The sequence below is a fragment of the Ochotona curzoniae genome, unplaced genomic scaffold (genome assembly GCF_017591425.1).
Source record: "Ochotona curzoniae isolate NIBS_2020 unplaced genomic scaffold, NIBS_Ocur_1.0 contig_883, whole genome shotgun sequence".
NCBI classification, from domain to species: domain Eukaryota; kingdom Metazoa; phylum Chordata; class Mammalia; order Lagomorpha; family Ochotonidae; genus Ochotona; species Ochotona curzoniae.
Window position 1 is genome coordinate 9,249,492 of NW_024466599.1, and position 25,477 is coordinate 9,274,968.

At 41.6% G+C, this 25,477-nt stretch overlaps 1 protein-coding gene across 2 annotated transcripts in view; it reads right to left on the reverse strand.

The window, feature by feature from the left end:
* Window positions 1-25,477, reverse strand: part of NBAS (NBAS subunit of NRZ tethering complex) — a 300,840-nt gene that overhangs the window by 148,599 nt on the left and 126,764 nt on the right. For both annotated transcript variants that reach the window (XM_040992846.1, XM_040992845.1), the window contains exons 27-32: window positions 24,098-24,160; window positions 22,184-22,306; window positions 18,042-18,144; window positions 13,882-14,111; window positions 8,551-8,663; window positions 3,882-3,995 (exon numbers count right to left, since the gene is read on the reverse strand). In XM_040992846.1, coding sequence (XP_040848780.1) covers window positions 3,882-3,995; window positions 8,551-8,663; window positions 13,882-14,111; window positions 18,042-18,144; window positions 22,184-22,306; window positions 24,098-24,160 — 746 coding nt within the window. The remainder of the gene's footprint in view (window positions 1-3,881; window positions 3,996-8,550; window positions 8,664-13,881; window positions 14,112-18,041; window positions 18,145-22,183; window positions 22,307-24,097; window positions 24,161-25,477) is intronic.

Consider the following 25,477-nt stretch of genomic DNA (forward strand, 5'->3'; position numbering starts at 1 on the left):
AGAATTAATATCAGGTCCTAATTAAAATTTCTAAACCAGAAAGTTCAAAATCAGAGTGGCTTACCGACCTCCGGAGCTGTCCCAGCACTGCTAAGCTAACAGAGAAGAAATCCACACTTTCTACAGAAGACAGATTAACTGTGGCCCAGCAACTACAGCCAGCGCCTATGACACCAGCATGCCATTTGGGGGCTGGTTCAAGTTCCAGATGCTCCATTACAATCTACCTTCCTGCAAACACACATGGTAAAGCATCAGAAGACGGTCCACGCCCTTGGCATCTGCACCCAAGTCGAAGACACAGAAGAAACTCCTGGCTTCAGATCTGCCCAGCTCCAGCCACTGCAGCCCTTCAGGGAGTGAATCGGCAGATGCAAGATTCTCTTTCTCTCTCCCCTCTTTTTCCCTTTCTCTCTCTCTCTCTTCCCTTTTCAAATAAATGAATCTTTTTAAAGAAGAGGAACAGTGGGCCTGGCGAGAGAGTCTAGTGGCTAAATCCTCGTCTTGCATGTGCAGGAACCCACATGGGTGCCCATTTGTATCCCAGTCACTCTACTTTCCCTCCAGCTCCCTACCTCTAGCCTGAGAAGGCAGTGGAGGATGGGCCAAAGCCTTGGAACCCTGCACCTGCATGGGAGATCCAGAGGAAGCTCCTGGCTCCTGGCTCAAGGCTTCAGATTGGCTCAGCCCAGCCACTGCAGTCATTTGGGGAATGAACCAGCGGACAGAAGATCTACCTTTCTCTCTATAAATTTGCCTTTCTAATAAAAATACAAAAATCTTTCAGAAAAAGAAAAGCAGAATAGTGAGTAGAGGATTAAATGAAAGAATGAAGAAAAGGTAGCACTAACATGTCTATTCTAAAAAACTCCACTAGCGTTTAGGAACAAGAACACAAGTGGTATCCAGAAGTGAAAAAGACTAATGCCTTGAAAAAACTCCAGATGGGCTCAGCTGAACTCAGAGAGACTGATTTTGGGCAGGTCCTCAGATCTAGTTTTAGCAACAATTCTGTTTGGTCAGTTTAGCCAAAATCGCCAACCCTCCAGGTACAGGATCACTTTCTGTATGCTCACAATCCCCAACCGTCCCCGGTAACCCTGGGCTGTATTCAGCAAGAGACCTGTGTATGGTTAAGAACCATTTAGGCAGTCCCCTTCAACCAGCCCCACCTTGACTCCTGATAATTATTCAGCTCAGCAACGATTCACTCTCCTCTTCCCCTCTGCAATGAATCCCCACGTCTGTGATATTTGGAACTGAACACATTAAGTGATTAAATGAGACACCATTACTTTGAGACAGCGCCATAAGCTGGGCCAGGTTGCTACTTAAGGAAACCTCAGTGGAAACAGTAAAATCAAAGTTAAGCTTAACTAATTAGAAATGTCCCACTTATCCCAAAACAATGAGCAGTTGAATCAGAAACCAACACCTAATGTCAAATTGGGTGTCTAGCAGGCAGACAGACACCAGGGACTTCACCAGGGATGGAATCTAGAATCCTGCTCTCCACCAGGGCCACACAAGACCAAATACTCTGGCTCGGACTAAAGCATCCTAATAAGATGGGAGCTCAGCCAAGCTAGAGAAATCTACTTTACAACACAGAGAGCCCGAAGGCATGAAACTTCCCAGAAGTAACAAAAGACACTTCTCAAGAAAAAACAAAGTCTAATAATAAATATACATTCTACACATATCATTGGAGCTGACCAACAAAGAGAAGTAAATGAATGAAGCTCAAAGAGATGGTTTTTATTGTGGTCATGGTGGTAGCGGTTTTAAATTAATTAACTTATTGAGAGAGAGAGAGAGAGAGAGAGAGAGAGAGAGAGAGAGAAAATGACAAAAAGACAGGGAGTTGGCATTTGCTGGCATACTTTCCAAATGCTTCAATGGTCAAGGGCAGAACCAGGAGCTTGGAGCCAAGAACTCTGTCCAGGTCTCCCATTTCCATGACAGGGGCCCAATACCTTGAACCATCACACCCACTCACTCTGAGGGTCTGCATTAGCAAGAAGCTGTAGTCAATAACTGAAGCCACAAATAAAATCCAGGCACTCTCATTTACCAAGTGGTTATCTTAATCACCAGACTAAATCTGTGCCCCAAAGAAGCAGTTTTGAATTTAGGCCAAAATACCACAGTCCAGAGGGAAAGACACAAAATAGGTTAACTTCTCTCTGCTGCCTCCCTCTCCAAATGTCCACGTAGGTCAGGTCAGGGCCAGGTTGAAGCCATTGGCCAGAGAGGCTCCCTACGCTGCAGTACGGATGTCCCAAACAGCAGCTCAGCCACTGAGCCCCAAACACCTGATCTTCTGATAATGCCATGCTAAATTGTAATATAGCTTCCACATTAAAACCTGAAACACAGAATATGGCCAAGATTGCCCTAAACAGCAGAAATTAAACCACTATTCTACAATACTGAAGAACATTCTTCACATTAAAAACTCAGAGAGCCCACATATAAGAAATTCATATACAACTCCTGATGCTATATCTTGATACAATGTCGATAAAAGGAAAATTTATCCCAGAAGGAAAAGAAAAACATACAACAGCCTAGAAATATTCTCATATGTTTTTTATAAACTACATCCCTATGAAATTCTCCCCTGATTAGCAAAATTCTTTTCATATGCAAGAACTTACCTGGGTCTCCCATAACCTGTTGGTAAAGAAAGACTGTTTCCATCATCCAGATGGAAATGACTGACACTGAAATCAGTGTAGTTCTACATTGAATTTCTCCTCTGATCTTCTACTATCTCCTAAAATCAGTAACTACCCCAGTCACAGCACTAACACCTTTCCAAATCTGCTACAACTTCAAAAGCAAATAAATCAATGCTATGCTTTCCATTAACCCTGAAGATACTGGCAAGAAACATTCACTGAAATGAGAGATGCTAAGAGTAAGGCTCCTATATATTAGTATTTCCAAATACTAACATTCTTGTGTATTAAACTTGCTATGAGATAAAAATGTAAACTAAATCCCTTTATCTTTGAACCTATAATATGTCTCAATACAATACTTGAATCCAGTGGTTATGAAAGAAAACGGTTTTCATAGCTATAAGCATAAACCAGAAATACAAAGGAAAATGATTTTAAAGACTCTAATGAGAATAGTGTCAGTAAAGAAACAAAACCTAGTCAAAAATTTTTTCCTTGAAAGACATGGTCTGAAATTTAACTGTGCTAAAACAGATAACCTAATTTTCTGATCCTCAAATTTCCCTGAACGCCATCAATATCACCCCAAGCAAATGGTAAATGCACAAAGTTTTGAACCAGGGCCCACCACAGTGACCTAGCAGCTAAAGCCCTCGCCTTGATCACGCCAGGATCCCATATGGGCACGGGTTCTAATCTCGGGAGCCCCGCTTCCCATCGAGCTTGCTGCTTGTGGCCTGGGAAAGCAATCAAGGATGGCCTGAAGCCTTGGGACCCTGCACCCCTGTGGGAGATTTCCTGGTTTCAGCCTGGCTCAGCAAAGGCTGTTGCGGTCACTTGGGGAATGAATCATTGGATAGAAGATATTTCTCTCTGTCTCTCCTCCTCACTATATATATCTGCCTCTCCAATAAAAATAAATCTTTTTTTTTAAAGTTTTGAACCAGTTGTTCAGATTCACAAATGTAAAACCAAAGTTAGCCACTGACTATGAAGGCCTAAGGTGGGTTTTCTGCCTCAAACCAGACGGTTCTCACAGACAACTCGATGCACTTTGAACAAACCTGTCTTCTGCAGCTCAAAATAGGTACACATTTTTGTAAGAGGCCAAACTTTCTACAATCCATTGGTCACAATCTGAGATTCATTTAAATGAATGGTTCAATCCTTTTACTTACTTTTTAAAAAACTTACCTGCCACCCTCAGCAACTCTGCAAGACTCAAGAGTTTGCTGGACTGTCTGTAGCATGTGGGAGACTGGGAGATACACTCCTTAATGAGGCTGATACGATCAGAGCACAACCGCACTGCAAAAGCAAGACGTGGTACAGACTTGTCACCAGGAATATGACACAACAAGGAACAAAATGTCTTTGTCAAAGAAAAAATTAAAATTAAAGGCACAATTGTAATGCAAAAATTCAAAATAAACAATGTACAACATGGATTGCCTCTTTAGAACAGCTTTCCAAAGCATCAAATGAACTGACTCTCTGACACTGGAGAAATGCGTCACCTTTTCAAGTACGATGTCAGCACACCAGCACATTTTGTGGTAGGTTTTTTTTTTTCCAACAGCATTTTTTATTATTATTACGATTTTAATGATACAGTTCTATAAGCCCTGGGATTTCCCGTACCTTTCCAAGTTCTCTCCCCACCCTACTGAGTTCCCTTAAATTATTACTATAGGGTATAGCTCTTCATAAACAGTAATATGTCCATAATGGTGGGCATGCAGAATGGCACAAAGTCCAGCATTCTATTGTGAAAATATAGCTAACAGTTTCCTTGGGAGTGTATCTTTGATCTGGGAGTAGAGATGCATACTGCATTGCATCCTCACATCTGGATACGATGGTCTCCATTACGATGGCCCGTTGCACTCACTTGGGGAGTGGATCATCGGACGGAAGATCTTCCTCTCTGTCTCTCCTCCTCTCTGTTTATCTGACTTTAAAATAAATAAATAAATAAATCTTTTTTTTAAAAAAAAAGAACCAATGCCCATACGGGATGCTGGTGCTTAACGACAGAGTATTAGCCAATTAGGCCATCATGGCAACCCAGTATCTTAATTTTTTTAAATGAGGAAATTCAAAACCAAAGTCATTTAGTAATTATGTAGTAACTAGTAGTTTAGGCTCATTATAACAACACTGTCCCAAGCCTACAACAACTCCATATCCTAATATATAAAGAATAGGCAGAATAGGGCCCGGCGCCATGGCCTAGTGGCTAAAGTCCTCAGCTTGAACACACTGGGATCTCATATGGGTGCCAGTTCTAATCCCGGCAGCTCCACTTCCCATCCAGCTCCCTGCTTGTGGCCTGGGAAAGCAGTCGAGGACGGCCCAAAGCTTTGGGACCCTGCACCCGTGTGGGATACCCGGGAGAAGTTCCTGGATAATGGCTCCAGATCAGCACAGCACCAGCTGTTGCACTCACTTGGGAAGTGGATCATCGGACGGAAGATCTTCCTCTCTGTCTCTCCTCCTCTCTGTATATCTGACTTTCCAATAGTAAATAAATAAATCTTAAAAAAAAAAAAATAGGCAGAATAACTGGAATAACAAAAAAGGATCATTTGAATATTAAGAAAAATTCAAGCATCAAAATTATGACAAATCATACACATATCCCATGAACAATTATCCCAAATGTGATTCCATATACAATCACCTTTACATACTATTTCTATTCTTACTTTCTATTAACGCCTTAATTATTACATAGCTAATACCACCAACCTTCATTTCATGAGAAACACAACTTCTATAGTGTGGGCAAAGAAAACTTTACAACAAACCCAAGTTGACAAAATAAACAGTGTGCACTGAGTACAATAAAATTATCAGAACCGGAACAATTGCCTGTTTCTCTGGCATTTCTAATAACAAGTGACTATTTCTCTGGTATTACTGATGAAAACAAAAGGCAGTGGGAATCTAAATTGTATCTATGGGATAAACACAACACAACACACAATATACAAAGGCAGTATTCCAACTCCATATCAAGAAGGCTATCTGATAGTTGCAACAGGAAACTCCAAATCAATATCCCGAGCAGGAAAACTATCAAGACATGGGGGGAAAATGTCTTTCTTAAAACATTCCTTTGCAGAAATAGTGGGCTCCTCCCTCTTGGGTTACCACTCCCACTACAGGGCATGAAAACCAGGAAAGGCACAGGGGCGGCTACACAGAAAGGCACCCAACAGCAGGTGTGTGGGCTGGACAGTGGAGCTGGTTAGGATGAACTAGGTTTCAGTGCCCACTGATATGTATGAGAGTCAAATGGGATGTGGGACAGACCCCACTAGTCTGCTGCACACACTGGCAAGGATGGGAACTAGGGTAGGGGGTGGGCCTGGTAGGAGTTATTGTGGGTCGATCCAACTAGGCTGTAGCTCTCACTGGTTTATGTGAGGGCCAAGTGTGTGCTGGGCAGAATCAAGCTGGACTGCAACACCCATTGGTTCCAGTGGAAGTCAGGGCTGGAAACAGAACCGACCCAGCAACTGCAAACACCAGCTCATTGAGGTGATGGACTATATCGCTCCCTGTACTTACAAGTACACATAAGAATCTGGTCTGGGATCACCTCAGACAAAGTTTCTTCAGGGATCCCCTCAATCGAACTGCAGGACTCAAAACCCTAACCATGAAAAGACAGAGGACAGAACAAGTCAATCAACTACCCTAGCCATATGTTGGCAGTGAAAAACTGGGCAAATGGAGACTCTGAAATGGACTATGTGGACCAGTGAGTTCTGCACCAATTTGTTCGTTCTTGGAGTGGCAAGATTGGCAGCGATTCCTAACTAGTGAACTATCAAAACCACCTGAGCAAGACCCTCAGAGCATGCCCCACATCAGTGACCTGGGATGGGTTGGAGACTGGGTGGGGCTTATCCCTTTACCTCCCCCTTTACCCCAGATAGAGGGGAAAAATGTGGAAATGATGGTCTTACCCACTTTCCTGCAGCCCTTGAACCTTTGTACCCTAATCAAGTAGAGATTGCCAAAAATAAAATTTTAAAAATTAGAAAAAAAAAAAACATTCCTTCGCTACAAAAATCTCAGAAGCTACAGCAGGGTAGCAGATTTGGTTGCGGCCACTTGTATACACCATTAGGATATAGCATGAGTATACCCCAATACTGCCAGCAAACACAGCGCTAATAAACTACCACAGAAAATCAAGGTCTGGGGCCTGCACTGTGACAAAGCTAGCTAAGCTTCCACCGATGACACCATCATCCCATGTGAATGTGGTTCAAATCCCAGCTGTTCCATTTCCAGTGCAGCCCTGTACTTCTGCACCTGCGAAGGCAGAAGGCAGCTCAGGTATCTGTCTCCTTGCCATCTGTGTGGGAGAGCCAGGCAGAGCTTCTGTGTCTCGCTCTCACTCTTTTTCGCTGCAACTGTCTTTCAAATAAAGTAAATTTTTCTCAAAATAACATTAAAATTTAATACAAACATTAATTAATACAAAAATTAATTTAATATTTCAAATTTTGATAGCACTTAAAGAACTATAAAAATTTTTATATAAGTTTGCTATTATTTGATATTTGATATATCAACTGATATCATAACAAAATGGCTAACATTTTTTAATTACTTGGCCTACTAAGAGACACACAGAGTAGAGGTTTCATTGAGCTCTGGACTGTTTCCTCACTGAAAACTGAAATTAAATAAATATTTGAGGGGAAAGTAATGATCTACGATGTTTGAGAACAAACCCAGCATGCTTGCCAGTAACTCAAACACCACGACTTTAATATGATTTGATCCAAAAAAAACATAAATGGTACGGCTAAGAATTTTCTAGTGACTTAACAATCACATCAAATGTATTTTCTTTACAGATGTTTTTATTTCCAAATGATACTGAAGGTGACAATAATATTACCTTTTTCCATGATAATGTATTTATCTGAGAAGCAAAATCCTAACTTTGAGTACAATCACAATGAAATCTCCATGAAAGCAATGGCTCACGCTCTGGAAGACCCACCCAACTCTGCACAGACCCCAAGGGACCTGCACCCGACCTTCACTAGCTGGAGGTGCGGGGAATAACAAAAACGGGAAACAATCGCAAGAGATGTAGCTGTGAATTAGCAGGAAAGAGGCTGAGGGATGGAAGCAATCGGCAACACCCAACCATTAACACAGTCAGTCCCAAACATTTCCAGAGTTAGGAACACAGATTAAAGATTAGCAGCAGACGGCAGGCACACCAACACACGGAGGTCCCACAGTGCAGGGACAGGAAATTCCCTCGCCTATGCCAGGTGTGGTTGGGTGGTGTCTAACGTACTGCAAGTGCAAAGCAGACATGTGACTGCGTGACAGGGTCCTGTCGGAATGGTGCTACGCAGCCTTCACACTTACAGGAATGGACTTCAGCAACATCAAGATGGCTCTAGTAGTAATGAAAATCTAAATAAGAATTTCCTATCACCTGATTAAAAAGAAGAAACCCATGTAATTAAAGAATACTCTGGAATAAGCATTAAAAGAAGTCTGTGGAACTGAAAAAAATAAAAAAATAAAATGTATACCAAAACTAATTTAAATCTCAAACTCTTCTTCATAATCCGCAACGCTGATCGTTTTTCCATCCACTAGCCTCACTGCTGTTACTAACGTGACTTCTTTAAATGCCTTAAACGCAAACTTCAAAAACTAAATTTGCAGTAAAATGTTGGCTTCATTTCTTTTATGTTTCTACTTCATATTTCATTTGAAAATGGGGTAGACACTACTACCAGATTAATTAATCAGTTATTTTTTAGCTTAAAAAGGGAAAACAAACAAAACACTTGCTAGTAAGTACAAAACTCACCTTGCAAGGGAAGAATCTTGACCCCACATTCTTCAAGACATCCAAGGGCCTGAATAAGATCAAGCTCCTCCTGAATGGCAGTGGGTCTATCGGTTATCAGCTGTAAACAGCACCTAGGGGAAATGAATTTTTAAAAAGAAGTAATGCATGTCACGCCAAGTTACCTTTCCATACTTAACATGCAGCCCCACAGACACTCATCAAACATGTACTCTGTTGCACAGCCGACCAGATGCTGTTATCTCACTGCTCACAGCAAGCCGACAGAGTGGGCAAACAGTACCATCTGCTACCCACAGAAGAAACGCACGCCCAGCGAGGTGCCGTGATCTACCCACAGTTACACTGACGGTACAGAGCGGGTTCACTGGGGGGAAACATCCTAACGCCACACAGTACCCTTCATGCTGCTGAACCCAACGCTAACGACTGCACTAGAAAGCAGGAAAAGCAGAACTCAGACAATTTCTAGCCTCTGTTCTAGGGAAAAGAACAAATACGAGAGTAGTGGTTTGGTCACAACTCAGAATGCCAAAAAAAAAAAAAACCCGAAATGACTAAAGAAACTGTATAAGATATGTTTTTCTGATGATAAAGGAGAAACGCACTATTTCCACACCTAAAACCTTATATTTTATGTACATTTTTGAATATCCAGACAAAATATACTTAACAGGTATTTTTAGTGAATAATGCTATTTCTGTGGACCGAGCGTTGTAAGTTAGTGTGTTAAGCCACAGCTTGCAACACCAGCATCCCACATAAGCGCTCCTTGCAATCTAGCTCCGTCCAAATGCAGCTGAGAGAAGTGGTGGGAGAAGGCCCACGCACCTGTGCCTGCCACCCACGTGGGAAGCTGGAAGTCTGGACTCATGGTTTCAGCATGCTCCAGTCCAGACCGTGGCAATCACTTGGAGAATGATTTAGGAAAGATGCAACTCTTTCTCCCTCTTCTCTCTTTCCTCTCTGCAACTGTGTGCTTCAAACAAACAATGAGCAAACCTACTTTCTTAAAGCTATGAAGGAACATTAGGTGCACAAGACTAGGAAGACAGGCAGACATCAAGCCACCAGGACCTTCACGACACACAGGTATTAAGGTCCAAAAGCCATGTCTCAAGGAATGAATTGTTGTAAACATGTAGGATTTAAATCAGCTGAGTACCCACAATCACTGTCGCTTCAAGCAGAAAAGGTCTGTAACTGCCATCAAAATCTTACACGCATTTAACTCCTAATCTAGAAGTTATAGTTCAGAAATTTGTACTATAGATAACCTTACACATGTTCAAAGACATAAAATCATAGATGTTCCCTAACATTATGCTGTTTAGATGAAAAGAAACACACAGCTTGTGAAATTTATGAAATTTATAAAAATCAACAGAGGACTGGTGCTGTGTCATGGCACACTGAAGGATGCACAGTACAAAATCCTGGATGGACACAGGTGTGAGTCCTGGCTGCTACACGTTCACTTCAACTCCCTGTTAACTTGCCAGAGAAATCAGCTGAAGAAGGCCCAAGGACTTTGGCCCTACACCCACGTGGGAGTCCTAAATGAAGGCCTGGGCTCCTGACTCCCACGTGGGCCAGCTCTGGCTGTTGCAGCCACCTGGAGAGGAAACCAGCAGATGTAAGATTCACTGTTTCCCTTTTTCTCTTTTCTCTCTCTAATTATGACTCTAAAATTAACTAACTAAATAAATAAATCTCTTTTTTTTTAAGGAACAATATACAATCAAAGAAGAATAAAGCAACACTGTACCCATGCCAAAAGCTTTCAAGCAGAACTGAGTTTCTCTCTGTGAGTGCTGGGAACACAGTACTGGCCAGTCAGTAATTTAGTCCTAGAAAAGGGACTTGGGCAGGAGGAGGACGAGCTTCAGCCAGCTGCCATCTACCTCCATCTCCGTCTTCCTCTTCCCCTCCCTCGACAAGAATAGCTACATTAATGAAAGGAAAATTCCTTAACTAAAGAGTTTATTGTTGGAATACATCCATCGGGGTGGCTGGGCCAGCAGAGGCCTGTGGGATCCTGTTGAGAACAGGCTCCAGCAAAGAGGAGGTGAAGGCCTCTCAGCCAGAGTGCGCTCTTCCCCAGTGAGTCCGTGGATGTGCGCTCTGGCTTTCCTGATACGACGAACATCTGGACTTAGCCTGTCATCCTGCGTCAAAGCAGTGTTCCTTATCCCACCCCAACGCACTTTGATCCTGTGCCTTGCGAGCTCTCGTGGAACTCCCTGCTCACATATCGCACGCGGTGTACATCAAACCTGGACATCCTAACCCATGTCGGAGCTGAACTATGTTTGAACTATTGCTTTGCTGAATGTACACAAACTGCAGCCCAGGAAATAGCCTCTGTCAGTTGCTTTAGAGAGCGCTGTCACCCCACTTCCTCAGGTTGCGCCTCCTCTCCAGGAACCCACAAGCTAAACTTGCAGTTTATGCGAGTCACGTTGTCAACCTGAGAAATATATTTAATTTTATTAACTTTCCTTTAAACAAGCTTAATTTTATACTTTTTTATTTCAAGTTACAAATTTAAAATCTACGTAGCCGCAAGTTCAATCTTACCATTTCCTTCATTGTCCTATAAATGCTTTGCATTATATGTGGATTTTCATGTAAAGTACACATGCTATTCACATGTGTATTTAATCCTGACATTTAATTTTGCACTTATTTGTACTGTTTCTTTTAAATGAAAGTGACTGACTTTGTTGAGAAAAAAAAAGACATAGAGGCATTTCTAGATAGTAGGAACCAACCTGCTACTGAAAAGAAAAAAAAAAAAACATAAAATTCAATAAAATATTTTGAAAGAATACAAAATAAACTACTTTAAAAATACATGAAGAGTAAGTTAAGGGATTAAAAATGAGGAGTGAGATGTGTCTGTACAAACCTCTCCACACGGTCTGGATACTTATTCTCTTTAATTATTATTATAGGATGTATATATTTTCAGATTTACTTCTTTATATTTAAAAGACAGATTCCACAGAAAAGGATCTTCCATTTGCTGCTTCACTCAACAAGTGGCTGCAATGGCTAGAGCTGGGCCAATCCAAAGCCAGGAGCCAGGACCCTCTTCTGCATTTCCCACGCGGGTACAGAGTCCCAAAGCTCTGGGCTGTCCTCAACTGCTTTCCCAGACCACAAGCAGGGAGCTGGAAGGGAGTGGGGCATCCAGAACACAAAACGGCACCCATATGGGATCCTGGCCCATAAAAGTTAAGGATTTAGCCGCTAGGTTATCATGCCAGACCCACTTATTGCTTCTTCAATTAAACAAACTAGTTAGTAACACTTTCATCAATCGGGTCGTCACTTGCAATGCTGGCATTTCACCAATCTCTGGGAAACAGTGGAAGATGGCATCCTATATATAACTTACACTGACACTATATGGCCCAAGTGTGTGTGCCTGCTCCCCGCTTCTGGGATGACACTGCCCTGACCTACCCGAGCTCTGCATGTGGCAGTTACCTGGTGAGTGATCAGCAGATGAGACTCTCTCTCTCTCTCTCTCTCTCTCTCTCTGTCTCTCTCTCTGTCTCTCTGTCTTTCTCCATCTGTCACTCTGCCTTTCAAAAGAAAAACAAAAATAAGGTCATAGGGTGTGTGTGCAATTTGCTATGTTCCACACAGTTGTAAACACCGAACTCTACTCGTGTTCACAGACAGCGATCAGCTCAGCGCCACGTTGCACCAGACGGCATCTCTGTATAACGAGGGGGTATTCTGGAGGAGTAGGGAGAGATTCACTACAGGGAAAATACTAAGAATACTTCTTATAATAATCCCTGAGAAACATCTGCCAAAAAGATTAGGTCAAACACAACTCCAAGTTTTGATATTTTCATCATTTGAAACAGAAGTAAATTCCACGGGAGAAAATAAACAGAATAGGTAATTACTTGTAAACAAAGATTGTCAAATTCAATCGCATGGCTTGAGAAAACATGTTGGAAAACCCTGTCTATATGTATATAACCTTCTCTTTTACTCCTCCTCAAACAAAAAATTTTTTAATTTTTCCATAAAGTTTATAAAAGCAGAACAAAGAACTCAACAATTACATAAGAAATTCAGATCCTCAGAAACACTGGCAGTTGCCTGTGAGAAAGAAAACTAAGCTACAAAGTGAATGAATGTCCAGAAATGAAGGACAATCCACCCAGTTCTAAGCAAAGTACAACAGGGTCTAAAAGGAAATATCAAAGCAAAACCAGATAGACTGATTCTTGCAGAGACGCACAGGAAGAGAAAGGCCACGCAGGAGGACAAGGGACTCTCGGAGGAGGGGCCAGCAGCGAGGGGGTGTGACGTCACAGGAGCCTGGCTAGGGGCTGCAAGAGGAGCAAACGCACCTCATCACCGCGCAGCTTCTACAACACTGAAAGCAAAGTTGTCCCAGCTTCGCATTCTCCAGCACGCTACAGCACAGATTTTACTTTCTGTGGTTAAGAGTTTACTGGACTCGGGCCCGGCACTCTGGCGCAGTGGTTAAGGTCCTCACCTTGCACCCCCGGGATCCCATATGGGCGCCGGTTCTATCCCAGCAGCCCCGCTTCCCTTCCAGCTCCCTGCCTGTGGCCCAGAAAAGCAGTAAAGGACAGCCCAAAGCTTTGGGACCCTGCAGCCGTGTGGGAGACCTGGAAGAGGATCCTGGCTTCGGATCGGCATAGCATCGGCCATTGCGCTGACTTGGGGAGTGAATCATCGGACGGAAGATCTTCCTCTCTGTCTCTCCTCTCTGTATATCCGCCTTTCCAATAAAAATAATAATAATAATAAAAATAAATGTTAAAAAAAAAAGAGTTTACTGGACTCTTCTCATCTTATAAAAAGAAAACTCAGAAAAACTATCTTTAAATAATGAATAAGCTTTCTAGGAAAAAATGCAATGTTACATATATAATTTATGAGAACTGAGATCATGGAACACGGCTTTGTTTTGTCAAACAAGAGGAGTAGATGGAAACAGCAATGTAAAAACCCAAGAGTGAAACTACATTCCAGAAACTTCCACCTGAGGACAACTTTGGAGCTTTGTCACTGATCAAGTCCCTTGACTCCAAACAGAGCCAACACCACACACACGTGCACAACATTTCCACAATTACCAGAATCTTTTTAAACAGAGGAACAAATACCGCAGTTTCTACAGATTACACACAAGAAATGACTGCGGAAACACGGTAGAGAAGCAGTGAAGACGTACCGCCAGGTATTCCACCCATCACATTCCAGCAACAAAAACAGTGTCCACCTCACCTGGAGCGCTGTTGCTTGCAGGGAGGATGAGAGCGTGAACCCACCTGGCCAGACCCATGCAGCTGTCAGTCAGGTTGGTGGAAGAGTTGAAGTACTCTCTGCTGGCAGCCAGAACCAAGTCAACGCTTTTCTGGTAACTGACCCTGTACGGGGTTCTCCCCTTGGCGGCGGCCGCGGTGGCCGCGGGCACTGGCGAGGCAGCGCAGTGCATCATCTGCCCGGCCAGCTGAATGTTCTCGAGAAGGCTGGAGCACAAGAGGCTTTCGGTAAATATCTGGGGGAAAAGATCAGCTGCAATCAGTGAAAACAGGGACAATTCAACGTTCAACATCAAAGTTCAAAACACAAAGAAAACGTATTAAAAACACACTCGCCCTAGATATGGGGGATCGGCGAACACTGTGAATATTCTACATGACAATGAGTGATACACTTGAACACGCTCAATCCTGTGGAAAGAGACCCTTAGCTCAATTACGCCAATGGTCCCTCGAGGGGCAAGAAGAATAGTTTCACAGAACAGACGAGAAAGGCACAGTATTTCAATGTGCCACAATGAAATTCTGAATAACTAAAATTTATATTCACTAAAACAAGACCTATTATACTTAACCACTCTCAACAGAGCCCACTTACTGAACTATCTGTAACCATTTCAAATAGTTAGATGGAAATCTTTAAATATGACACAAGTACCTGATCTTAAAGTCACAAATGCTATACATACACCCTGTCACTAAAGGTACAACATATCATATAATGGTAATGCTTTTGTTTCCAACTTGGATATAAAAAGAAAAAAACATTTAACTAAAGCAGGAGACACTTCATGGAAGATACTGTGCAAATATCTTCGTATTCAACTGGACAACTAATGCCAACAATATAAAATTAATTTTAGGGCCTGGCACGATAGCATAGTGGTTAAAGTCTTCACCTTGCACATGCTGGGACCCCATATGGGCGCCAGTTCTAATCCCGGCGGCCCCACTTCCCATCCAACTCCCTGCTTGTGGCCTGGGAAAGCAGTCGAGGATGGCCCAAAGCTTTGGGACCCTGCACCCACATGGGATACCCGGAAGAGCTCCTGGGTCCTGGCTTCGGATCGGCATAGCATCAGCCATTGCAGTCACTTGGGGAGTGAACCATCGGATGGAAAATCTTCCTCTCTGTCTTTCCTCCTGTCTGTATACCTACCTTTCCAAAAAAAATATGTAAATCTTTTTAAAAAATTAATTCCATAATGGAGGTTGTTTATATACTCACTTCAGAGAAAGTACAGAACAAAGCAGTCCTTTTTTTTTAAAAGATTTATGTTTATTATTTTTTTATTGGAAAGGTGGATATACAGAGAGGAGAGACAGAGAGGAAGATCTTCCGTCCGATGATTCACTCCCCAAGTGAGCGCAACGGCCGATGCTATGCCAGTCCGAAGCCAGGAGCCTCTTCCAGGTCTCCCACACGGGTGCAGGGTCCCAAAGCCTTGGGCCGTCCTCAACTGCTTTCCTGGGCCACAGGCAGGGAGCTGGAAGGGAAGCGGGGCTGCTGGGATAGAACCGGCGCCCATATGGGATCCCGGGGGTGCAAGGTGAGGACCTTAACCACTGCACCACCGCGCCAGGCCCAAGCAGTCCTTTTAAATACACTGGCAACATTATCCATAATCAGTAAAAGGGCTTCCCAGGAATGTCCGAATCACTCCAGAGGTGAGAATAGGACACAGACAGGACAAATTTTAAAACGATGGGTCTGGCGCAATAGCCTAGTGGCTAAAGTCCTTGCCTTGCATGCTCCAGGATCCCATATGAGTTCTAGTTCATGTCTCAGCTGCCTACTTCCCATCTAGCTCCCTGCTTGTGGCCTGGGAAAGCAATCAGGATGGCCCAAAGCCTTAGGATCCTATACCAGCTTGGCAGACCCAGAAGCCCCTGGTGCCTGGCTTCAGCTTGGCTCAGCCCAGGCCGTAGCAGCCGCTTGGGGAGTGAATCAGTGGAAAGAAGATCTTCCTCTCTGTCTCTCCTGCTCTCCGTATATTCAACTTTCCAATAAAAATAAGTAAATCGTTAAAAAAAATTTTTAAAGGTCATCTTAATCATTACGAAAATCACCCAATTTTAACAGGAACTTTCTTTTTTAATTATTTTACTTCTACGTCTCCTAAGGGAAAACATTTTGCGTCAAGCGTTTTCTAAAATGTCTGACAGGAATAACAGCAGCAGCACGTAAGAGGGATGGGCTACACAGCAGAGGAAATCACCACTGAGCACCTGCCTCTACCTGCCAGATGAGAACGACGAGTCCCCGAGGTACCCAAAGGACTTACGCAGACAGTTCCTCAGCATTTCTTTGGTTTATCATTCAAGTAAGCATAATGAGTCAATGATAGCTACTGAAAAATACAACTCACTCACCCTAGAATTTAACAGGGTTTGCTAAAACAAGTGATACAGATTTCCCTTCTAACAGCCAGTGTGTTAACACTAACAGCCACCAGCTGACATTGTAAAAACTCTGCCAGAGAGCTTCCAAATTATTTCCAAAGGACAAAACCAAGTAGCCACCATAAGACAAAGCAGTATGATTTAAAAGATATTAAGTAAGACATAATCTGCATTAAAAACGTCTAAAATCTTCTCAAGACTGCTCTGCTTTCAAGTATTTTCTTAGTAGAGCAAAGACTCATGGACAACAGACAGGTGCCCAACACAGAAAGTACTCCAATCTGTTCCTGAATGTTGTTATGCTGCATCGCTCCAGGTAAGAGCGAGCTCTGAGCTAACGTCCTGCTAAAAGCTGAAGCAGAAGCAGTCAGCAACGCCCAGCACCACAGCACCTGCTCAACGTGAGCACACCGCTGCAGACGCACGGAGGACTCTGCCTTTCCGCTGCAGGATGTGCAGATCATTGTGAAACTCATCTAAGCTTTGCTGCAGATGCAAAGGGGGAAGACATCACCAGAAGTGACATGTGGTTGCAGATGGCAACCACCAACATGAAGCACTTAAAATCTGAAATTCAAATAGGAAACAATTCATTTCTCAATGGTCGATACTAATGCTCTTCTGTTAAAATGGCCTTCAGTTATAAACTAAACAATTTCAACCATTTTTACAACTCCAATTTATCAACAGGTCACGCTTTATAAAAGCAGAACAAAATGACACAAGAAACACTCTGCATGATTTTGTGTCTTGCTTATTTAACAAGAAAATTCAAATGAGAAATCACTGAGACAGCTTTTCACTAAAAATGAATTTGCTGAATCCATTATCTATGAAAAAATGAGTCATTTATTGTTAAAACACATATTTCTAAAATACTGAATAACTCTCATTGCATTGCACTTGTAGTCCACTGACAACCACATCTTAGCTATCCATTATGTTGCAAACATCAGAATCTACATTTGGGGATATGAAAATGATCAAAACATGATAATTCCTACTCCATAACTTATGACTAAATGGAAGAAAAAAACACATCAACCAAAAATTGCTTCTTTTAAAGTAAGGCTCTAGTGGAAGTAAGCTGTATGAGAAGCAAAAAAAAGAGTATCCAAGGTGCCAATTAGTGAACAGGGTCCTGAGAACTGATCAGGAATTCTCCAAACCAAGGGAAAGGAAATACATGTCAGAGATGAGCAAGTTCACACAAACACGGAAGAGCGTTCACAGCGAGGTGTGGCGGATCATGCTGGAGCCCGGGGCCCACGGTGCAGGCAGACCGGGCAGGAGCAGACTGCAGGGCTGGCCAAGCAGAGATCTGATTATTAGAGAGCAAGCAACAAGTTTTAAGGACGATGTCACTGGAGGTTTGTTGTACAAGAATACTTTGAATCATCACAAATCTGAACGGACCAGGAAAATAAGGAAGCATATACAAAAGAGATGCAGATACAAGTGATTTAAATCTATTTTCTTTCAGGTATATTATGCAAGTTTTAATGATCACAAGAAGTAACGAAAATAGGAAAAGTCCAGTGTCATGCAGAGCTTTCTATCCTAGGACTGATTCACTGAACGCTGACCTTGCAACACGGAGAAGACAGCGCAAGTCTGAAAGCATTTCAATGTAAAACTAGTCCATGAGCTGTTACTCCACAGCACTGCTTAGACCACAGCTTACGGCCATCTCCCTGGCGCCCACCACACTCTACCAGCCAAAATTTCTCAATTGAAAGGTATCAGGTAACGCCTGTAGTTACCTCGTAGCAAGCATCAGAGTCCAGACAGTTGTACACGTTCTGCTGCATGGTTAGCATGTCTTGCAGCAAAGTTCTCCAGTGAGACTCACTGACAGGAGGCTGCCTAGAAACAAGAGAAGCAGAAGAAAACAGGTCATTAAACCTCACTCTTCAATTAGCCAAAAGTAAAAATAAAACTGGTACCTGGGGCCAGCATGGCACTGTAGCAAGCTAATATTCAACCTGCAGTGCTAGCACCACATATGGGCACCATTTCAAGTCCTGGCTGCTCCAATTCAGTTCCAGTTCCCTCCTTGTAGCTGGGGAAACAGCAGAGGCCCAAGTTCTTGCGCACCTGCACCCATGTGAGAAACAGAGAAGCTCCTGGCTCTGGCTTCAGATCAGCTCAGCTTTGGATTGCCTCAGCTCTGGCCACTGAAGCCACTACGGGAGCGGTTCAGCAGATGGAAGAGCTCTCCCTCCTTTTCAGTCTATAACTCTGACTTTCCAATAAAGATAAATAAGTATTTCAAAAAATTAATAAATAAAACTGGTATCATGATCCTAAGAAAAAATAGTAGATTAATGAGAGGCAAAAAACTGAGCAGTTACACATCAATCCTAGAAATATTATCAAAAATAGCTTCTGTTCTAAGCTTCCTACATATCAAGATGAAATAGCATTCAATGAGAATGGAAAAATAGGCAAGCTGTGCATCCTATACTAAAACAAATCACATTACCATAAAGCGGTTAGGCTCAAGCATGCAATCAGATAAAGAAACAAGTCATGGGATGCCAGCAGCACGAGCTGTGGTTTAACCAGCAGCCTTACAACATCGGCTCCCATGGTTCTTTTATGTGCATCTTTTACCTTGTAAAATGTTTTTATTCATCATCAGTATCCGCAAGTGTTATGCATTTAAAACAGATCAAATACTCTGTATGCGTGTGTCACATATTACGATGGTAAATCATGGATTTGATATTCTTTGTATCCTTAATATTTTTCGGGAACAAGCACTTCACGCAGTGGTTAGGAGACCACATATACCACAGAGTAGGAACTAAGTCCTTGCACTGCTCTCCAGTCTGGCTTCCCAGTAATGCACATGCTGCGAAGCAGAAAGTACTGGCCTAGGTGACTGGGTCAGCACCGCCCAGTTCTGCCCCCTGGCGACAGAGAGCTGGGCCTCTGGCTTCAGCGTGTCAGGCTCACAGCTCCTGGCACTAGGGGAGTCAACTGCACATGGGACACTACTTCACTGTCTCCTGTTTTTCAAATAAAGTTAATGGGGAAAAAAAATCAAATTAAGTATTCTTTAAGGCATTTTCACTAAAACATTCAATAAACATACAGCTTCACCAACTATGGCATTTATAATGTGTTATATAAAATAGATAATTACTCTTGTTCCATATGTAATAAAGCATATGAGAATTTTTGTCAGCATGCAAATACACAAAACGAGCTGATCTATTTCCGGGATAATCTGATGAAAAGCTTTCACTAATACGAACTTCACATGTGACCTCCTGATGAAATTCAGATTTGGTTTTTAGGCACAGAAGTAGCAGAAAGTTTGGGAAAACAAGTGTCTGCCTTGTACCACTTGTTTAACTGCATTCAAGTTCCCACAGCTCACCAGTTCTGAGCCCCCGACACTGGACAGATGGCATTCGTGTTACTCACACATGGCTACCCCTAAGTAAAGGTTTTAATTATAACAAACTGTAACACACTATTTGCAAGGCCCTGCCTCCAGAATACATTTAGTAAATAAAACTTCAGAGTAAAACTAGAAGAAACTAAACAAGAAGTTCGCCAAATAACAGAGATCCCTGAATACAAACACTACTAGCTACTCTGTGTCTTCTCCTCTCTGTGTATCTGAATTTCCAATTTAAAAAGTAAATAAATAAAATCTTAAAAAAATAATAGAGAAAGGGAGTCCTGAAACAAAGCAGAAAATAAAGACTGAAGAAGTAAAACTTCAAATCCAATATAAATCATAAACCTAGATATCTGAGAAATGTTACAAAGAAAATACACCAAGAAATATCAATGAGGGGCCAGAATGAGAGCTTAGCAATTAAGGTCCTCGCCTTGAACGTGCCAGGATCCTATATGGGTGCCAGTTCTAATCCCAGCAGCTCCACTTCCCATCCAGCTCCCTGCTTGTGGCCTGGGAAAGCAGTCAAAGACAGCCCAAAGCTTTGGGACCCTGCACTACGTGGGAGACCCGAAAGAGGTTCCTGGCTTCAGATTGGCTCAGCTCCAGCCTTTGCGGCTGCTTGGGGATTGAACCATCAGACAGATCTTCCTCTCTGTCTGTGCTGCTCTATGTCTATCAGGTTTTCCAATAAAAATAAATAAATTTTTTAAAAAAGAAATATCACTATGGAATTGGGTGTAACAAAGAGAAATCATTAACAACAATTCTGGTGGATTATGACTAGTACATTATGGGGGAAAGATGTGACTAGAACATCAAACACAGAGCAGAAGTAACAGCAGACTTCTCACTGGAAAAAAATTCAGGCAAGAAGGCAGTGAAGCAATTCTATCCTATGGTACACTAAATATCTGCGAACTGCATTTCCATACTAACAAGATAAACGTAAAATGAATATTTTTTCAAAGTTGAACAAATGCATCACTAGCTTACTCACATTGCAAAAATAGGATTTTAAAAAAATGAAGGATTAAAAAAGAGAGAGATAATACCACCATGCAATTCAAGATCTACACAGATAGAAAACAGTAGTGCCAGAAACAGTAATTTCATGTATAAATATAAGGCGCATTTAGAAGACTTGAATGCCGGAAAAATCATAACAGCATAGGGTAGAGATTATGGCATACATTCAATGAGTTGGGCACTGAACCAAATGGCTAAGACACTGGCTGCGAAACCAGCATGTCATACTGGAGCAAAACTAAATTCTCAAAAGGGTCAAATTTTAAGACCTAAAGCTAAAACTAGTTTTCACAAAAATAAGAATAAACCTTTGTGGCAATTCATTCCTAAATATAACAAAAGCACAAGTTACAAAGAGAAAATGAATAAAAATTGGTTTTATAAAAAATTATATTCTGCAAAAGACAGATAAAAGGGAAGGAAAAAGAGCCATTAAAAAGTAAGAAATTCTTTGGAAACTACATTTCTAACAAACGGCGCGTATCCTCCAGAACCTAAGGAATTGTATCATTAAATTTTAAAAAAATTAAAGAATAAAACACACACAGACAACATTTGGAAAGAAGAAAACAACTTTTCTGAAAAGATAAAGATGTGTAGGCAGCAAATTTAGCACAAAAAAGTATAGGCAATAGTATTATTCATTTGAGAAACACAATCAAACTGAACTGATAATACTAACTATCTGCAGAAATAGTTAACCCTAAAAAGACCAATCATGCCAAGTGCTGATGAAGATGCCAAGTAACTGAAATTCCACCACAAGGCTGTTTCCAAAGTACAACAGCACAAACACACTGGAAAACAATTACACTGGCATTTCTGTAACCTAGCCATACACACTGTATGTGATCCTGCCATTCCGCTCACATACACTGATCCAGGAGACAGTAAAGCTATGTCCACAGTGAGGCCCATGTGGAGCAGTTTTACTTGTAGCACTTTCATTTGTAAAATCCAGAACAATCCAAATACCGATCAACAAGTAAATGGATCAGTATGGTATGACAAATGCACACAATTGAATACCACTCAGCCAATTAAAACGAATTGATTTGATCTAAGGTGGATGAATCACCTAACATACTGGGTGAAAGAAGCCTAGCAAAAACACAGTTTATACTGAATGGCGCATGCACACAAAATTCTACAGTATGCAAACTAATACATACAGGAACAAAAGATCTGTGGTGGAGGGTGGAGGTGGGAAGAGATTACAAAGGAGCAAGAGAAAACTTTAATGGGTGATGGACACGGTCATTACTATGATTACACTGATGACTTGTGAGGACCCGTGAAGACAAAGATCAAAACCCATCAAACTGTACATGTGAAATACGCGCAGTTTATTCCTGGTCAGTTAACTCCATGAGATTTAATTTAAAAAGGAAAAAAAGAAGAAGAAAAGAAAAACACCAATAAGTCTTAAAAATCATACATAACCTTTCAGTTACTACTCACTTCCGACCTGTGTGCCGGGTCAATCTAACCATAAGCTGGCGTGCTTCTTCTGAGCTAGACTGAGTGTTTTTAACAAATGAAATCGGTTTCTCTAGTCCATGTTTTTCCAAAAGTTCTGACACACTGCAAGTAAAAGAATTATTACAAATCAATCTTGCTGTCAGGAGTCCAATATTAAAAACAAGCATATCACTAAAATGTATATACTCACAATTTTTAAACAAAGCTGTGAATAGTAGCATCCAATTTTCCAAATTCTCAGACCAAAAAAATTTTTTTCACAATTATAAAGCAACTCTGACTTTCACCCACTGACTTTAATAAAATGTACTTGAATAAGGTAATACATTAAAACATGATATACCTTGGTATCTAAATCTTTTTCTTGTGAATTCTCTAGACTCTAAAACCACCAAGGATGTAAACCAGAGGTTGCCCTTAAATGTGCGGTTTAGATGTGCACCGTCTTTACTGGGATGCTTAAGTTTGAGTCTCAGCTCCGAGCCTGCTTCCAGCTTCCGCTGATACACACGCTGAGAGGGCATGCAGGCAAGGGAGCCCAGTGACTGAGGCCCTAGTGCCCCTGTGGAAACCCTGGACTGAGTTCCAGCTCCAGCCATGGCAGGCATCTCTAGAGATCAACAGATCTCTCTTCTCTCTCGCCCAGCCCTTGCTATCTTGTTGTCTCTCTGTCTTTTTCTCTCTCTCCCTCTCTCTGCTTCTTAAATAAGAAGAAAAGTAGTTTTACAAATATTTTATACAATGCCTAGCACAACAGCTCAGTTTCTAAATCCTTAGCCTTCCAAGTGCCAGGATCCATAGGGGCACCAATTCTTGTCCTGGCTGCTACAGTTCCCATCCAGCTCCCTGCTTGTAGGCTGGGAAAGCAGCGGAAGACACCCAAAGCCTTGGGACCTTGCACCCATGTGAGAGATATGGAAGAGGTCCCGTGCTCCTGACTTCAGATCAACGCAGCTCCACCCGTTGTGGCCATTTGAAGGTGAATCAACCAATGGAAGGTGTTCCTCCCTGTCTCTCTTCCTCTCTGTATATCTGACTTCCTAATAGTAATAATAAATGGTGCACATGTAGGCTATGGCAGCTCATTTGGGGCCTGCAGAGGACATCTGGCACCATAGTTGAGAATGGAGAACAGAACATATGGACAACAACCCCAGCCAAACGATGACAGTGAAAATCTGGGCAAAGACCTAAGATGGATTGTATCAGTCAGTGGACACTAGAAGGGTTTCCTCACCCATAGATCAGTAAGACATTTACCCTCAGAGTGTGTTCCACACTGGGACCCTGGGTTGATATTAGGTGGCCAAGCATTTCCCACCCTCGGTACTGGGTGGTTGGGAGGCCGAGTATGGCTTTTTCCCTTTTCTCACCCTTTCCCCCAAAAACAGCAAGAAGAAATAGAAAGTTTGGAAACAATGATCACACCCAGTTCTCCATAACCCTGGATCCTTCCCACGCTGATCAACTATGTAAACATCATCGAAAATAATAAAAATTGTCATTTAAAAACAATCAGCTTACAGTTTCAATTACTACAGCAGCAGAATAACATTTCTTCTCTGCATACAATGTGTGTAACTTTAAAATGTTTCATTTGTTATTAATCTCACAGTCTCATCCATAAGATATTGTAGATAAGTAAGCTCTTAAGCTAAAAGACCAATAGCTAAGTAAGTAATAATATCAAGGTTGGAGCAGGTATTTGTCAGTGTTCAAAATCAGGTTCTCATTCTTCCTCCATTCTACTATCATGCGGCCCAGCGCACCTCCGGAGCACTCAACCAACCGGAAGTCAAAGGGAAACAACCACCAACAGGTGCACATATCACAACATTTCTAGGACAGACACGGTTAATCCGCACAGGAACAGAAGACGGTCAATTCTCTTACCTCAGAATTTGTTCCAGTTGATCCACCATATCATGAAGAGTTGCTGATACCTCTGTCTTAGGACTATAGAATTAAAAGAAAAAAATAAAAATTTTTAGTACTGAGTTTAAAAAATATATAAAACAGTTAAGTAGAAAGGGGGGGGGAAGGGAATGATGTTGCTCTTATATTTGACATTCATCAGTACTATTCATATAAAGTAGAGGATTTATCTCCCAAAATAATTCATCATTTTTAGTAACTCAAAAGATAAGGACTAAAAACATTGGAGTAGAGGAGTAAGCATCGTAGCCACATGTTAATCCACTGCCTGCAAGGCTGACAGGTACTCCTCACTAAGGTATTGAACATTTCTCTGCACACCCCTCCTAAAACTGTTCTGCGCCTCAATTGTTAATCTATGCCTTGTTAGAGTTATAAGCCTGTTTGGACTATCCTAAAATTCGCCAAGTTCAGTAAAAATCATGCTTCAATACTATAAGCTGCTAAATATAAAAATGAAAATAGACATGAGACAGCTAAATATTACCCTATAACCACTTTAAGGTGTATAGCAGCCAGTTGTGTATAAACTAAAATTGAAATGTCAATGAAGTAGTACAGGATGTGGTTAAGAACTTGCATTTTCTAACATTTTGGTCTCTAAATACCATGTCAGTTGACTCCATAGTGTAAATTGTTGTCAATGTTATGTTGTAGCTTTTCATTGGAAGGGATGATATTCTGCCAGCTCTACTTTCAGACCAGGGATGGTCTCCCATGGAAACTGTTAAACTTATCTGGACAATAAGAGGTTAGACTCTATGCATGGTACATGCTCGCAATGAAGGAATCAGGATTGGATATAAACTGTAATACTGCAACAAGGTGGAGGAGTCCAACATGGGGGAGGCAAGGGGAGAGCTTGGGGGAATCCCAGAGCCTATGAAACTGTGTCATAAAACAAAATTTAAAAAAATTTTTTTATTTTACATTTTTTCTAAAGAAAACACAGCAGCAAAAGGGAGATAAATGGAAATAGAGTAAAACAACAAAAGAAATCAAAGGAAAACAGACATTTATATGAAAAAGAAATGATAAAGACAGATGTATGTCAGCAACATTTATGCTGAAATTATAAAAATACTATAAACAGTGAAAATGGGAGAAAATAAAGGACTTCCATAAAAGATATTAACATCATATATTCAGTTACAAAATTAAAGAGAAACTGTTGGAGGGCTATTTTGTAACCATGTCAGTAAATTTGTCCATTATTCTTGCTGTTGAATTCAATACCCTCAATGAACACAAAATTTAATTCACAATGAGTTGCAAAGTCAGCAATTGCTACCATCTGTTTCAGAATAATTTTGTTGTTGTTGTTGTTTAAAGGAAAAG